General features: G+C 57.6%; 1 protein-coding gene across 1 annotated transcript; it reads right to left on the bottom strand.

The window, feature by feature from the left end:
- Positions 1–7,344: 7,344 nt before the first annotated feature.
- On the bottom strand, positions 7,345–12,179 carry FGF6 (fibroblast growth factor 6). Its single transcript, XM_038767903.1, has 3 exons — positions 11,735–12,179; positions 10,635–10,738; positions 7,345–7,881 (listed from the first exon to the last, which is right to left on the bottom strand). Exons 1-3 carry the CDS (start codon positions 12,003–12,005, stop codon positions 7,705–7,707), a joined length of 552 nt encoding a protein of 183 aa, XP_038623831.1. The 5' UTR covers positions 12,006–12,179; the 3' UTR covers positions 7,345–7,704.
- Between the last annotated feature and the right edge of the window lie 2,826 nt (positions 12,180–15,005).

Genomic DNA, 15,005 nt, shown 5'->3' with positions numbered 1-15,005 from the left:
AGTTGGCAACATCTAGAGACAGTCCCTACCCAACAGTGGGCTCACAGTCTAGAAGGGGGAGACAGAGACAGAGACAGAAACAGAGCTGCTGCCCGGCTCGGCCCTGAGGAGGGTGGGAAGGAGGCATCTACTCAATCAATCAATCGTATTTATTGAGCGCTTACTGCGTGCTGAGCACTGTACTAAGCACTTGGGAAGTCCAAGTTGGCAACATCTAGAGACAGTCCCTACCCAACAGTGGGCTCACAGTCAAAAAGGGGGAGACAGAGAACAAAACCAAACATATCAACAAAGTAAAATAAATAGAATAGATATGTACAAGTAAAATAAATAGAGTAATAAATATGTACAAACATATATACATATATACAGGTGCTGTGGGGAAGGCAAGGAGATAAGACGGTGGGATGGAGAGGGGGACGAGGGGGAGAGGGAGGAAGGGGCTCAGTGTGGGAAGGCCTCCTGGAGGAGGTGAGCTCTCAGTAGGGCCTTGAAGGGAGGAAGAGAGCTAGCTTGGCGGATGGGCAGAGGGAGGGCATTCCAGGCCAGGGGGAGGACGTGGGCCGGGGGTCGACGGCGGGACAGGCGAGAACGAGGCAGCGCCTCCGGCCGGGCGGCGAGGACGGAGGGCACTGGGAACTCCTGCGTCCCTTTCCTGCCACAGGCCCTTCCCTCCCTGAGTCCCAGGCCTCAGTGAGTGGATCGGGAAGGCCGGGCGATCAGAAACGCTCTGGGCATGTTACTCCCCTCCTCAAAAAGCTCCAGTGGCTAACAATCAACCTATGCATCAGGCAGAAACTCCTCACCTTGGGCTTCAAGGCTGTCCATCCATCCCCTAGCCCCCTCCTACCTCACCTCCCTTCTGTCCTTCTCCAGCCCAGCCCGCACCCTCCGCTCCTCTGCCACCGCTAATCTCCTCCCTGTGCCTCGTTCTCGCCTGCCCCGCCGTCGACCCCCAGCCCACGTCGTCCCCCTGGCCTGGAATTTCTAGACTGTGAGCCCACTGTTGGGTAGGGACTGTCTCTAATGTTGCCAACTTGTACTTCCCAAGCCCTTAGTACAGTGCTCTGCACACAGTAAGCACTCAATAAATATGATTGATTTGGATTGATTGATTGAATGCCCTCCCTCCGCACATCTGCCAAGCTAGCTCTCTTCCTCCCTTCAAAGCCCTACTGAGAGCTCACCTCCTCCAGGAGGCCTTCCCACACTGAGCTCCCTCCTTCCTCTCCCCCTCCTCCCCCCATCCCCCCCGCCTTACCTCCTTCCCCTCCCCACAGCATCTGTATATATGTATGTTTGTACGTATTTATTACTCTATTTTATTTGTACATATTTATTCTATTTATTTTATTTTGTTAATATGTTTTGTTTTGTTGTCTGTCTCCCCCTTCTAGACTGTGAGCCCGCTGTTGGGTAGGGACTGTCTCTATATGTTGCCAACTTGTATTTCCCAAGCACTTAGTACAGAGCTCTGCACACAGTGAGTGCTCAATAAATGCTTAATAAGTGCTTAACTTCTCTGGGCCTCAGTTCCCTCGTCTGTAAAACGGGTATGAAGACTGTGAGCCCCATGTGGGACAACCTGATCACCTTGTAACCTCCCCAGAGCTTAGAACAGTGCTTTGCACATAGTAAGCGCTTAGTAAATGCCATTAAAAATAAATAAATAAATAAATACGATTGAATGAATGAATGAATAAAGGCCCCGGGTCTCAGGGACCACGGCCTGCCACCTAGGTCCCACTCTGTTGCAGAGTTCAATCAATCAATTGCATTTATTGAGCGCTTACTGTGTGCAGAGCACTGTACTAAGCGCCTGGGAAGTCCAAGTCCAAGTACAAGTTCAGCTAACCAAACAATCAAACAAATAACGGGAAGCTGCGTGGCCTAGTGGAAAGAGCTTAAACAGTGCTGTGCACATAGTAGGCACTTAATAAATGCCATCAAATAAAAAAAAAAAGCCCGGGCCTGAAAATCAGAGGACCTGAGTTCCAAAATGGACTCGACCACCTGTCCACTGTATGACCTTGGGCAAGTCATTTCACTTCCATGGGCCTCAGTTTTCTTGACTGTAGAAGAGTGCTTGACGCATAGGAAGGCACCCCTGGTTTTTGTTTTGTTGTCTGTCTCCCCCTTCCCCCTGTGAGCCCGTAGTTGGGTAGGGACCGTCTCTATGTGTGGCTGACTTGTACTTCCCAAGCGCTTAGTACAGTGCTCTGCACACCGTAAGCGCTCAATAAATACGATTGAATGAATAGTAAGCGTTTAACAAATGCCATTAAAAAAAAGCAATCAAGGAATGCTACTACAATCCATCACGCACACCTTGCTCCCCTAATGCCAACCTACTTACTGTACCTCGATCTCATCTATCTCGCCTCCAACCCCTCGCCCACATTCTGCCTCTGGCCGGGAATTCCCTCCCTCTTCATATCTGACAGATGACCGCTCTCACCACCTTCAAAGCGTTATTGAAAACGCATCTCCTCCAAGGGGCCTTCTGAATTAAGCCCTCAATTCCTCTTCTCCATCCCTTCTGCGTGGCCCTTGCAATAGAATTTCTACTCTTTATTCACCTCTCCCTCAGTCCCATAGTACTTATGAACTTGTACTTGTATAACTTGTACTTCCCAAGCGCTTAGTACAGTGCTCTGCACACAGTAAGCGCTCAATAAATACTACTGATGATGATGAACATATCTGTAATTTAATTTATTTATTCATATTAAGGAATGTAAGCTCATTATGGGCAGGGATGTATCTCCCACCGGTTATACTGTTCTCTCTCAGGCACCTTAATACAATGCTCTGCACACAGTAAGCGCTCAATAAATACTATCGATTGATTGATTGAAATAATAGTGTTGTATGAGCAGCCGTTATTTACAGAATAATAATAATAATAATGGCATTTATTAAGCACTTACTACGTGCAAAGCACTGTTCTAAGCGCTGGGGAGGTTACAAGGTGATCAGGTTGACCCACGGGGGGCTCACAGTCTCAATCCCCATTTTACAGATGAGGTAACTGAGGCCCAGAGAAGTGAAGTGACTTGCCCAAAGTCACACAGCCGACAGTTGGCAGAGCCGGGATTTGAACCCATGACCTCCGACTCCAAAGCCCGGGCTCTTTCCGTTGAGCCACGCTGCTTCTACAGAACACTGTCCTAAGTGCTCGGGAGAGCGTAACAGAGTTAGTAGACACGCTCTCTGCCCTCAAGGAGTTTAAAATCTAGTCCGTCCGAAATCCTGACAGTTCTGCTCCCGTATGTGGGAGTATGAGCGTGAGGATGTGGGGTGGAAGAGACTACAGGGTGAGGGATCCCCTCTGGCTGGTCGGTGTTCCCCTCGCTGGAGGCCCAGAGTCCCTGGCAGCTGTGTCCAGGGACACGCACCCTGGCTCCGCTGGCCTCGATCCCTCCCCTCGCACCGGCCGGTGGACACGTAGCCGGCCCTCACTTCTCGGACGGCTATTTCCAGCCGTCGCCGCCGAGACGATGCGCCGGGCGGCCGGAGTCTGGGCCGAGTCCAGCCGGCGCAGGATGCGGGGTTTCCGGAACTGACTCACCCCTGCTTGCTGCAGGTCACGGCCACTGAGGGCCAGGCCGCAGCAGGGGGAGGAGGGGGTTGGCCGCGTTGTCTCCATGCCGGCCGGTCCGTGCGGACCCTCGAGCCCCCGAGCGCTAGCCCAGCCCCCCTCCCAGTCACCCTCCCTATCTCCCACCTGTCCTCCTTCCCTGCCTGCCACACCATGGCCGAAATCAATCCCAGGAAGGTGATTGCCCTTCAGTTACGGTGTGGATTCGGTGCCTACTCTGTGCCCAGCACTGGAGTAGATACAGGATCAGCAGACTGGACACGGGCCCTGTCCCACCTGGGGTTCAAGCTCCCAGAAGGCGGGCAGGCGAATGGGGAGCCGATCTCAGGAATGCGATGGAAGGAACCCTCTTTACACCTGGATCGATTCTTCTGTCCCAGAAGACCAAGCCAATGTGGGGCCCTGCCGCACCATCCATGAGAAATTCAGCTTCCTGGCTGCTGGTGAGCAGGAGGCACAGGGCCTGCAGGGAATGAGGGGAAAGGCCCCTCCTCCCGCCCATCTTTCTTCCTGATCACAGCTTTGCCACCTGGAAGCAATCTTAAGCCAATTGGGGTAAATGCTACAGCTTCCTTTCTGCTCATCTAAGAGGTAGCAAGATGTAGTGAAAAGGTCATTGGGAATGGGAGTCAGAGGACCTAGGTTCTAATCTTTGCTCTGCCTCTTGCTTGCTATGTGACCTTGGACGAATCACTTAACTTCTCTGGGCCTCAGTTTGATCATTTCTCAAATGGGAATTAATAATAATAATGATGGTGGCATTTGTTAAGCACTTACTATGTGCAAAGCACTGTTCTAAGCGCTGGGGAGGATACATGGTGATCAGGCCTCATGGGGCTCACAGTCTTAATCCCCATTTTACAGACGAGGTAACTGAGGCACAGAGAAGTGAAGTGACTTGCCCAAAGTCGCACAGCTTACAAGTGGCAGAGCTGGGATTTGAACCCCCGACCCCCGACTCCCAAGTCCGTGCTCTTTCCACCGAGCCACGCTGCGTCTCATAATTAAAGACCTCTTCCCTCTTCTACTTAGACTACGAGTCCCATGGGGGATGGGGCCGTGCCCAAACTGATTCACTTGTTGGCACACAGTAAATGCTTAACAAATACCACTATTATTATTATTATCACTCAAGGTCAGTGGCAGAACCAAGACTTGCACCTGGTCCTCCTGACTCCCCACCCCAAGCTCTTTCCACTGGGCCATGCTGCCCCCCCTCCCCCCCACCAACTATTTCTACATAATTCAAAAATAAAGGATTTACAGATGGACATAAAAACACCGCCAAATTCAAAATCTTTCCTGGGTGGGACAGATTGGGGCCACACTCTCATCTGTCAGATGAGCAGCTCTCCGGCCCAGCTCTCCACCCCCAGGGAGACCACCTTGTCCATCTGGGCTCCTGAGGCACAACAGTGTACGTTCAACCCAGATGGATCCCCGGTGGGGGCAGATCAGTCTCAGTTGGAGCCGTTCTGTTCTCCGGGAGCCAATGGAGCAGCTGGGCAGGCTGGGTCAGGAGTGGGCGTGGGTGCCTTTGAGGCTCCGGGCCGGGATCGTATAACCCAGTCCTTGAGCTCACCGGTGCCCACCCTGGGCAGCACTGGGCACCTTCCCGTCTCCTTCCTCATCCCGGTACACGCACTCCTGGGCCGGACCAGGATCAGAGAGCCGGGGCTTCCCAGTAATGACAGGGAGCGGTCAGCTTCCGGCCCTCGTCCAGAGCCGGGAAGGGCCGAGCTGATGGTGACTTCCCAGAAAATCCACTGGGGCAAAGGGGCCGTGAGGGGACATCCCTCCCCTCTCCTTCACATCCCCCCTCCCTGCTACATCCCTCCTTTTTCCTCTCCATCTCCCCATTCCGTTCCTCCCTTTTCCTCCACCTCATCATGTCCCTCATCTCATGTTCTCTCACTATCCCGCACCCCCACCCCCCCGCTCCCTGCTGTGTCCCTCCACGCTTCTCTATCTCCTCCCTCTCCTGGCTGAGCACTTAGCTGGAATTTTTAGAGCACAGAGGGCTATTGGTGTGCATAGCATCAGCTGGGAGCCCAGAAAGTAGTCTCTTGCCCTTGAAAGAGGGGTCCCAGATAGTTCCCTTTCAAGGAGAACTATCCCGAAGGAGGCAGACAACCAATCATTAAGGGGGAGGGCCAGGCTCAGGCTGAGGGGCTGGGAGCCTGTTCTGCAGACCCCCGCTTCCACAGAGACCAGGTGGTCTGAGCTCTGGCATCCTGGGTTTCCAACCCTGCAGACCCGCTCCCCACGTTGAACGTGCTGCTTTGGAAGCTGGCACTGGATCTCCACACACTGCTTTGACCTCTGCCCCCACTGTGCTGTGCAATCTAGGGCTGCTTGCTATCCCTTCCTAGGCCTCACTTTCCCCATTTCGAAAATGGGAACATCATCAGTGGGCCACTCCCTCCTCCCCCCACCCCCAGGGAGGTAAAGACCCAAACTGCCCTGCTTTTCCTCAGAGAAGAAGCCCCCTCCCCTCAGAAACCTGAGCCCCATTTCCATCCGGGCAGCTCTGGGCTGAAAACTCCCAGGGGGAACGTAGAAAAAGGGACTTTTATTTTACACCTGTCGGTTGAACGGTCTGTGCACAGCACATACGTATAAAAAAATAAAAGGGTTGCATCTGTTTACAAAGAGGAGTGGGGCTGAGCCTCCGAGTCCCCATATTTCCCGGGAAAGACAACAGCCCTAGTGTGGCAGGCTGGCACCTGCCGGGGAGACCCGGGGAAGGGGGGTCGGAGGGATGGGGGTGCTGGGGGAGACGCTGGAATCCAAGGAGCGATGAGGTATTGGCTGGCAGCTCAGAGGTGGAAGGTTGGGGGTTGTCCTGAGGGAAGAGAAGTCAGGGTACCTACTCTGGGCCCATGTCCTGAGGTGGGGGTCCACACCCTGGCTCCAGCAGCCAGTTCCGAGGGGGCAGAGGGCAAAGCTGCATTTCGCCCGGCAGCAGCAAGACCCGAGCCTGCAACCCTCTGGGGCGGCTCCGTGGGCATCTCTGCCGCCCCACAAAACACGGGCCCACGGGCCCTGATGCGGCTCCCTGCCTCGGCTTATCCCCCTATGCAATGGGTGAGGGCGGAGGCAGGGGCTAAGGGGAGCAGTGGGAGAGTGGACTGCAGCTCTGTCCTGTGGACCACCACGGAGACTATGGTGAGGGAAATGGGGGGGGCGATCCCGGCGGGCGGACGGAGTAAGTCCGTTGTCCAGAGAAGAGAGGGGCAGGTCTGGGCTGAACTCCAGAGAGCCGATCTGCCTAGGTGGACCTGGGAGCTTAGCACAGAGCTTGGCACATTGTAAGGGCTGAATTTATACTGTAACTAAGGAAAAGTACTACCTCTGTGTCCACAGTAAGTGACAGTGGGCCGAGGAGTGGCAGGACTGCCGGAGGAGACTGGGGGGGAGGAGCTTAATGTACTTGCGCCTTCTTAGGGTAAGGGGCCTCTAGCAGGGGCGGAGGGGTCCATTAGGTCCATCCCGCTACGTTCAGGACACCTCTGGCAGAGAAGTGGGGGATATGTGGGGAGATCTGGGTCTCTTCGAGTCTGCCCCTTCACCCAGCCCCTCTGGACTCGGGGAAGCCCACCCAGTCGGCCAACACGTCAGTCCAAGCAGCAGTGAAACTGAGCCTCCCAGAGTCCAACTCAGCACAGAATCCGGGGCCTCAGGGCGGCCAGGGGAACCACCGTTCTGCTTCACGATGGTCGGCCTACCGCAGGGACCACAGAAATAAAGTCTGACCTACGTGCTCTGTGTGTGTATGTGAGGGGGGGGGGGGGGGGGGGTCTTAACTCTTTCATCTAAGCTTATAGAACTCAACGTATGGACGCCTCCACCCGCCCCACAGTCAGCACACACCACTCCCTCCTCATCCCGCTCCTCCTCGGGGTCCGGCTGGGCTCCGGTCCCACTGGGCGCTCCGGAGGCAGCGGGGAGGGGGGAGTGGAAAGGTCACAAAGGGGAGGGGCTTTGATTACCGGTACCCGCCTGGCGAGGAAAGGAAAACCGTGGGTGGGGGGCCGGAGCCGGACGGGTCAATGGGCGTGAAAAAGTCCTCAAGGTCCCGTCCCCTCCCGGCCCCCATGGCCTCAGAGCCGGGGCAGAAAGTGCGTGACGGTCATGGCAGGAGACACCTTGGTCCCGCGCTTGGGCCGGCCGCGCTTGCTGAGGGCGATGAAGCTGCCCCGGTGCGGGCTGGACTCGTAGGCGTTGTAGTGGTTGGGCAGGAGGGTCTCCCGGAACTTGCACTCTTCCTGGAACCCGGCCTGGGGACAGCGGCGGGGGAGAGAAACAAGGGGCGTCTCGAGTGGACCGGCTTCCTGCTGGTTTCCCACTGCGGGCACCACCAATTGGCTGGTGCGGATACCTTGTCACCCGTGTGGAAGCGCCTTGGGGGCAGGCAACGTGCGCCCCGAAGCGCTCAGTACAGAGCCCTGCCCTCAGCGGGCCTCGCTCGGTCTGTGCCGAGCCCACACCCCGAGCCTGGCCGAGGGAGCGTGCGGGCCCTGGCCGGCCCCAAGGCGGCACAAAAGCGTGGCAGGTTCCACGAGGACTGGGTGGCTCTCAGCAGCGGCAGCTGGTGCCGCCTGGTCTGGGCAAGCTTGGGGCATGGCAAGGCGGGGGAGACCCCCCGGCCCCCGCCCCCCGCCCCTCGCTTGCTGGAGCTGCGGCGGAGGCCACCTGTTGCCACGTTGGATGCCGCACTTCCTGTCACACATCAACAAGTTCGTGCCCAATAAATCAGTAAGGACGGGCGGGGCCTCCCTGCACGCTGCTCCTGGTTGGGGCCCGGGGGGGAGAAGTAGCGTGGCTTAGTGGCAAGAGCCCAGGCTCGGGAGTCAGAGGACGTGGGTTCTAATCCCGGCTCCGCCACCTGTCTCCTGGGTGACCTTGGGCAAGTCACTTCACTTCTCTGGGCCTCAGTTCCCTCATCTGTAAAATGGGGATTAAGACTGTGAGCCCCCTGTGGGACAACCTGATCACCTTGTAACCTCCCCCGCGCTTAGAACAGTGCTTTGCATATAGGAAGCGCTTAATAAAATGCCATCATTATTATTATTATTATTCTCTGGGCCTCAGTGACCTCATCTGTAAAATGGGGATTAAGACTGTGAGCCCCATGTGGGACAACCTGATCACCTTGTATCTACCCCACCGCTTAAGACAGTGCTTGGCACATCGTAAGGGCTTAACGAATACCATCCTTATTATTATCAACTCTCCGCCCGCCTTTCCAACGGGGGAGCCGCCTCACAGACAATTCTTATCAGGGCTGAGGGGCCGGCGTGGATAATGAGAAGTCCCGGACAATAATAATAATAATAATAGTAATAATGATGGTATTTGTCAAGCGCTCACCGTGCCAAGCACTGTTCTAACCGCTGGGGTAGCTACAAGGTAATCAGGTTGTCCCACGTGGGGCTCACAGTTTTAATCCCCATTTTACATATGAGGTAACTGAGGCACAGAGAAGTTAAGTGACTTGCCCTAAATCACCCAGCTCACAAGTGGTGGAGCCGGGATTAGATTAGAACCCACAACCTCTGACCCCCAAGCCCGGGCTCTTGCCACTAAGCCCCGCTGCTTCTCTATAATAACGTGCATTCAGCTCTCGGGGGCCGAGCGCTCCCCGACCGCCTCCTGGGCTTGGGGGGGCTTTCCGGTCAGGCCCGGCGGGCCGGTGGGGGCACCCACATAGGGGAAGGGTCAGCGGCGGCCCTGAGACTTCCAGAGAAGGCCAACCCTCGCAGCCTTCCCCCTCTGAGGCCTCCAGGCCCGCTCCGCCTTCCCCTCTGAGGCCTCCCGGCCGGCCCTCGCCGCCAGCCCTAAATCTAGCCTAAATCCACCACGCTGCAACGTAAACCCATCTGCTCCTCGCTATGCCCGCAGGGGCACACGGGGAATAGCTACAAATTAGGCCTGGGGAGTGGGGCCACTTGACATCCTTCCAGCCCCTGGGGGGGGGGGGGGGGGGGGCTCTGGGGGTGTGGTGGGGGCGGGAACCCGCGCAACATACCATTTGCTGCATAGCACCAAGGGGTTCGGCGAGAGGGAGGGGAGGGGTATCGGGTGTCTCCCTGGTTTTCCAGGAATTTACTGAAGTGCTCCGAGGCTCTCACTGACTCCCCTCCCCGCGGGACCCTCGGTTCGACCCCCCGGTTCTGCCCCTGTGCAAACTCTCCTCCCTCGATCTCCTCCTTCTCTGAGTCGCCTCCCCCCGGCCCCATCACCCTCTGCCTTGCCACCGAAGCGGGTCAGTCCACTCAGTCCCTGCAGTCAGCAAAGTGCTCAGCACAGCCCTCAGGCTCCAAGAGTCCTTCAGAGCCCCCTGTTTCCAGGGGGTTCCAACCCCAAGCCCCCCAGACTTATTGAGTCCTGGCTTTCCCTCTTCTTGGCAGACCGCTCAAGAAAAAGGATCCTGGGACCTCCCTCCGTTCCTTCCTTGCTGTCTGGCAGGAAGCGCTTCCTGGGGTCTCCTCTAAATCCTTTGTACTGCTGTCTCCAGCCTGCCTCCCCTTTCTCGACCCTGGCAGAGATGGGGTACTTTTCCTCCACTGGAAGGAGTCTGCGATGGGTACCCCTCAACCCTTATCCTTTTCTCCTCTAAGTTAATAACCCCAGCTCCTTCGCAGTTACTACAAGGGCCCAGGGCCCAGTCCCCGGCCTGGCTCCGGGTGACCGGGCCTGCCGCTCAGGAAGTTGGCTTTGGCCAGCCGCTGAGGGGGATAGCGGGACCTCACCAGATGGGACGAGAATGAGGGTCCACAGTACTAGAGTGAGCCAGCTGGGAGGGGATGGGGGGATGAGGCAGAGGGTCAGCGGAGAGTGCAGAATTCCCTGCCCTCGCATCCCACCCAGGGGGGAACCTCTTGCCAGCCACAACCCCGCCCCCCCACCAGCCCCTGACCTCGCCCCTGCTTCTCTCAGGCCATTTGCTGTAGGGGTGCAGGACGAAGGAGGGAGGAGGAGCCGGGGGAGGGGGAAACAGAAGGGAGAGGGAAGGGGAAGCGGTGCTCACCGAGCCGTACAATCGCCCTCTCTTGTCCATGGCGACAAACAGGAGACTTTCCACTCCATACAGGCTGACCACACCTCGCTCGACCGCCGAAATCTCCAGCAGGCCTGGCCACAGAAAGGGCTGGAGTGTGAGCCCCGTGGGGCCCGTCCATGCCAGGGGCATCCACTCACGAGGGCTTCTGCCGCCCAGGCCCCAGCCCCCGGACGGCCTGGCTGGCTCCCCCTCACTTACGCCAGGAGGCAATGTGGCCTAGTGGACGGTGCAGGGTCGAGGGTCAGGAGAGCTGGGTTGGAGTCCTGGCGCTTCCCCCTGCCTGACAGTGTGACCTCCACCAAGTCACTGGACCTTTCTGGGCCTTGGTTTCCTGGGGATCAGACCCCCGCCCTCTCTCCCTCCCTCTCGTTTGCAAGCCCCATGTGGGGCGGGAGCCGCGTCTGACAGCATCCCCCCGAGCCTGAGAGTGGGGCTCGGCATCCAGCAAGTGCTGAATCCAGGATGTCCTAAGGAAAGCGGGGAGCGTTGGAGAGGAGGAAAGGCTGAGGGCCGGCGGGGTCCCCTCAGCCTTGCTCTCCAGCAGCGCCAGGTGGAGTTGGAATTGGCCGGGTCTAAACTGGTATCTTGGATATGGTCAGCCCAATCTGGGGTCCCTGGGGGTCTGTGACAGGCAGCGGGAGCCTCCCACAAACGAGTGCTGTTGGGGCCACACAGCCTCCTGGACCAGGAGGGGTCAAGGGATCAGGAGACCCATCGTTGTGGGCCCACTCTCTCATCCCCCCACCCCTCCAGAGGGTCTCCCCATCCCAAGCCTGCACACCCTTCCAGCCTAGTGCCTGCTCTCCTTCCCTCCCATCCCAACACCCCGTGCCCCTCCAGCCCAATGTCCATTCCCCACTCTGCCTTCCCTCATCCCATTCCCACTCGCCCACGTCCCTCCAGCCCCTGGCCCACTCCCCACTCCTCTGCCCTCCCCCATTTCGTGACTGCACCCGTGTCCCTCCCAACCCATCGCCTGCTTCCCGCTCCTCTGCCCTCCCCCAGCCCAGCACCTGCTCCCCTTCCTCCACCCCAGAGCCCCCAGGCCGCAGCCCGCCCGCACTCACTGTAGGGACTCTCGTGGTGGGTCCCGCTGACCCGTCCGTCTGGGTGGACCTGGAGGTGGAAGCCGATGCCCACGCCGCAGTACAGCCTCCGCCGCCTCCGCACCCCTGTCCAGTAGTCTCTCTCCCAGCCGCGGCCCCCGGCCAGCCCGGCCCCAGGCCCGGCTGCCAGGGCCGGCCGGCCTCCCGGCGCCCGGGCGCCCGCCGTGCTGGCCAGCAGGCCCAGGACCAGCAGCGCCGGGAAGGTAGTCGGGACCCCGGCTCCGTGGGCCATGGCCGGGAGCAGCCTCTGGCTGGGACCGTCCGCCTCCCCCCCGGCCGGGCACGTGGTCGCAATCACCGGCCCTAAAAATATCGGCTCCTCGCTTTCCCCGCGATGGCTGCCCGTGGAGGCTTATTTTGGGAAGGCTGGGGAGGGCTGCTGACATGAAATCGAATCCTGCTCAGGTACTCGGGTGGGGGGCTGGCCGGCAGGGCGGGGGGGGGGGGGTCTGCAGCGGGCAGAGCTGACCCACTCGGGCCCCCCGACGGGTGTCGTGGATGGGACCGGAGCTTAGGGCTCGGGCCGCCCCTGCCCTATTGTCTTGGGCCCCTCGTCCACCAACCCTGAGAGCCCCCGGCCAACGCACACCACTGTAAGAGGCGCGTGCTGTGTGCAGAGCGCTGTGCTGGATGCCTGCTGTGTGCAGAGCACTGCCCTGGGTGCCCGCTGCTTTGGCAGAATACTGGGCTGGGCGCCTGCCGTGAGCAGAGCACCATGCTGGATGCCGGCCTAAAGATAAAGCTCACTTGGGGCAGGGAATGCGTCTGTTCATTTTGGCACTGTACTCTCCCAAGATCTCAGTACGGCGCTCTGCACACAGTAAGCGGTCAAGAAATGAGAATTAATGAATGGAAGACCGAAACCTACAAGGTGACCGCACAAAGATATTCCCTGATATCTGGAGGTTGTAGGAGGGATGGAGATGACCCCAGAGGGTGCTGGAGAGGTCCCTCTCCCCCGCCTTACCTCCTTCCCTTCCCCACAGCACCTGTATATATGTTTGTACGTATTTATTACTCTTTATTTATTTTACTTGTACATATCTATTCTATTTATTTTGTTAATGTTGTGTTTCATTCTCCGTCTCCCCCTCCTAGACTGTGAGCCCACTATTGGGTAGGGACCGTCTCTATATGTTGCCAACTTGTACTTCCCAAGTGCTTAGTACAGTGCTCTGCACACAGTAAGCGCTCAATAAATACGATTGGTTGATTGATTGTTAATCTAGGAAGGCTTCCTGGAGAAGGTATGTTTTGAAGAAGCACAATTGGGGAGGGTGTCTGACTTTAGGACTCCTCCTCTCCTGTCACCAAGTTCCACCCACAGGGGCTGCGGTTCACTTTGAGGCTGGGCTGGGGTTAGACGGGATGGACGGAACAAAGCAGGCCGCCACCCGACTTGGGCTCCTTTGGCCCTGCTCAGAAGCTACTGGATCTGGTCAGGAACAAGGGGGAGAGAGGCTGGACACTGGCCACAGTTGTGGGGGAGTCGATGACTTCATCCCCACAGCTGGACACTGGCCCCGACTGCCTCCCAGTTCTGCACCCCGGGGATACCAGCCCCCATTGCTGGGACTTGGGGTCACCTGCCCCCATCGCCGGGACCCAGGGACACCAGCCCCTATCGTCCCCACTGCCGGGGACACAGGCCACCCTCACCCGGGCCCAGAGATACCGGCCCCCAATGCCCCTACTGCTGGAACCTGGGGACGCTGGCCCCCATTGCTTTCATTCACTCAATCCTATTTATTGAGCGCTTTCAGTCCCGGCACCCAGTGGGGCACCAGCCCCATCATTCTCATTGCTGGAACCTGGGGGGGGGGATAGCGGCCCCATTGCCCCCAATGCTGGACCCTGGGGACACCAGCCCCCATCGCCCTGGCCCGGGGACACAGGCTCCCATCACCCCCACCGCCGGAACCCGGGGGACATTGGCACCATTGCCCCCACTGCTGTAACCTGGGGGGGCACAGGCCCCATCGCCCCCATTGCCAGAACCTGGAGGGGGACTGGCCTCACTGCCCCCATAAGTGGACCTTGGGGGACACCAAACCCATTGCCCCCACAGCCAGACCCTTGTCCGGGGTGGGGACAGGGGGGCGATTCCCTCCTCCCCAGTTTCTGCCATCTGCCTGGCCAGGGCCTTAGGCTATACCAGAGAGGAGCGGGAGTCACCGGGCAAACGGGCAGCCCCTCCGGAAATCGATGCTTCGGGATTTGAGCCGAAACGGGAGCCTGCAGAGTCGGCCAGGGAATCTAACCCGCTGCTCTTTGAGGGAAGAAGTTGGGCCGGGGGGGGAGGCATGGAGAGCAGTAGGGAGTAGAGTTGGGGGGGGCCCGGCCCCACCCCGGCCAGGCTGGGGCAAGGGTAGGGATGCCGTTAACACATGCAAGTGCTTGCAGCTCAGATTCCGAAAATACTCTGAAAACCAGCAATAGCCCCACGCCGCTCCGGTTAAATATAAACCTGAAGTCATTCAGTCTATTAAAAAACCTGCTGCCTTATTTTTATCAAGTGAGATGATGCTGTGTGCTAAATCAGCCTGGAGTGCCCATCAGTCAACCAGTGGTATTTCCTAGGCACCTCCTGTGTGTAGGACGTTGTGTGCGGCACCTGCGGATGGCAGAGTGCTCTACTGGGCACCTACTATACGCAGAGCACTGAATTGGGCACCTACTGGGTTCAAAGTGCTGAACTGGGTGCCGAATGTATGCAGAGTGCTGTATTGGGCAGTTACTGTGTGCAGAACACTGTGTTTCCCGGTGGACAACTGATCAACTTGTAACCTCTCCAGCGCTTAGAACAGTGCTTTGCACGTAGTAAGCGCTTAACAAATGCCATTATTATTATTATTATTATTGGTATTGTTTCCCGGCAGGCACCTGATCAGCTTGTAACCTCCCCAGGGCTTAGCACATAGTAAGCGCTTAACAAATGCCATCATTATTATTATTATTATTGTTTCCCGGCAGACAACTGATCACCCTGTAACCTCCCCAGCGCTTAGAACAGTGCTTTGCACGTAGTAAGCGCTTAACAAACGCCATCATTATTATTATTATTGTTTCCCGGCGGACAACTGATCACCTTGTAACCTCCCCAGCGCTTAGAACAGTGCTTTGCACATAGTAAGCGCTTAACAAATGCCATCATTATTATTATTATTGGTATTGTTTCCCGGCAGACAACTGATCACCTTGTAACCTCCCCAGCGCTTAGAACAGAGCTTTG

The sequence above is a fragment of the Tachyglossus aculeatus genome, chromosome 27 (genome assembly GCF_015852505.1).
Source record: "Tachyglossus aculeatus isolate mTacAcu1 chromosome 27, mTacAcu1.pri, whole genome shotgun sequence".
Lineage (NCBI taxonomy): Eukaryota > Metazoa > Chordata > Mammalia > Monotremata > Tachyglossidae > Tachyglossus > Tachyglossus aculeatus.
This window is presented reverse-complemented; position numbering and strand designations above follow the sequence as displayed.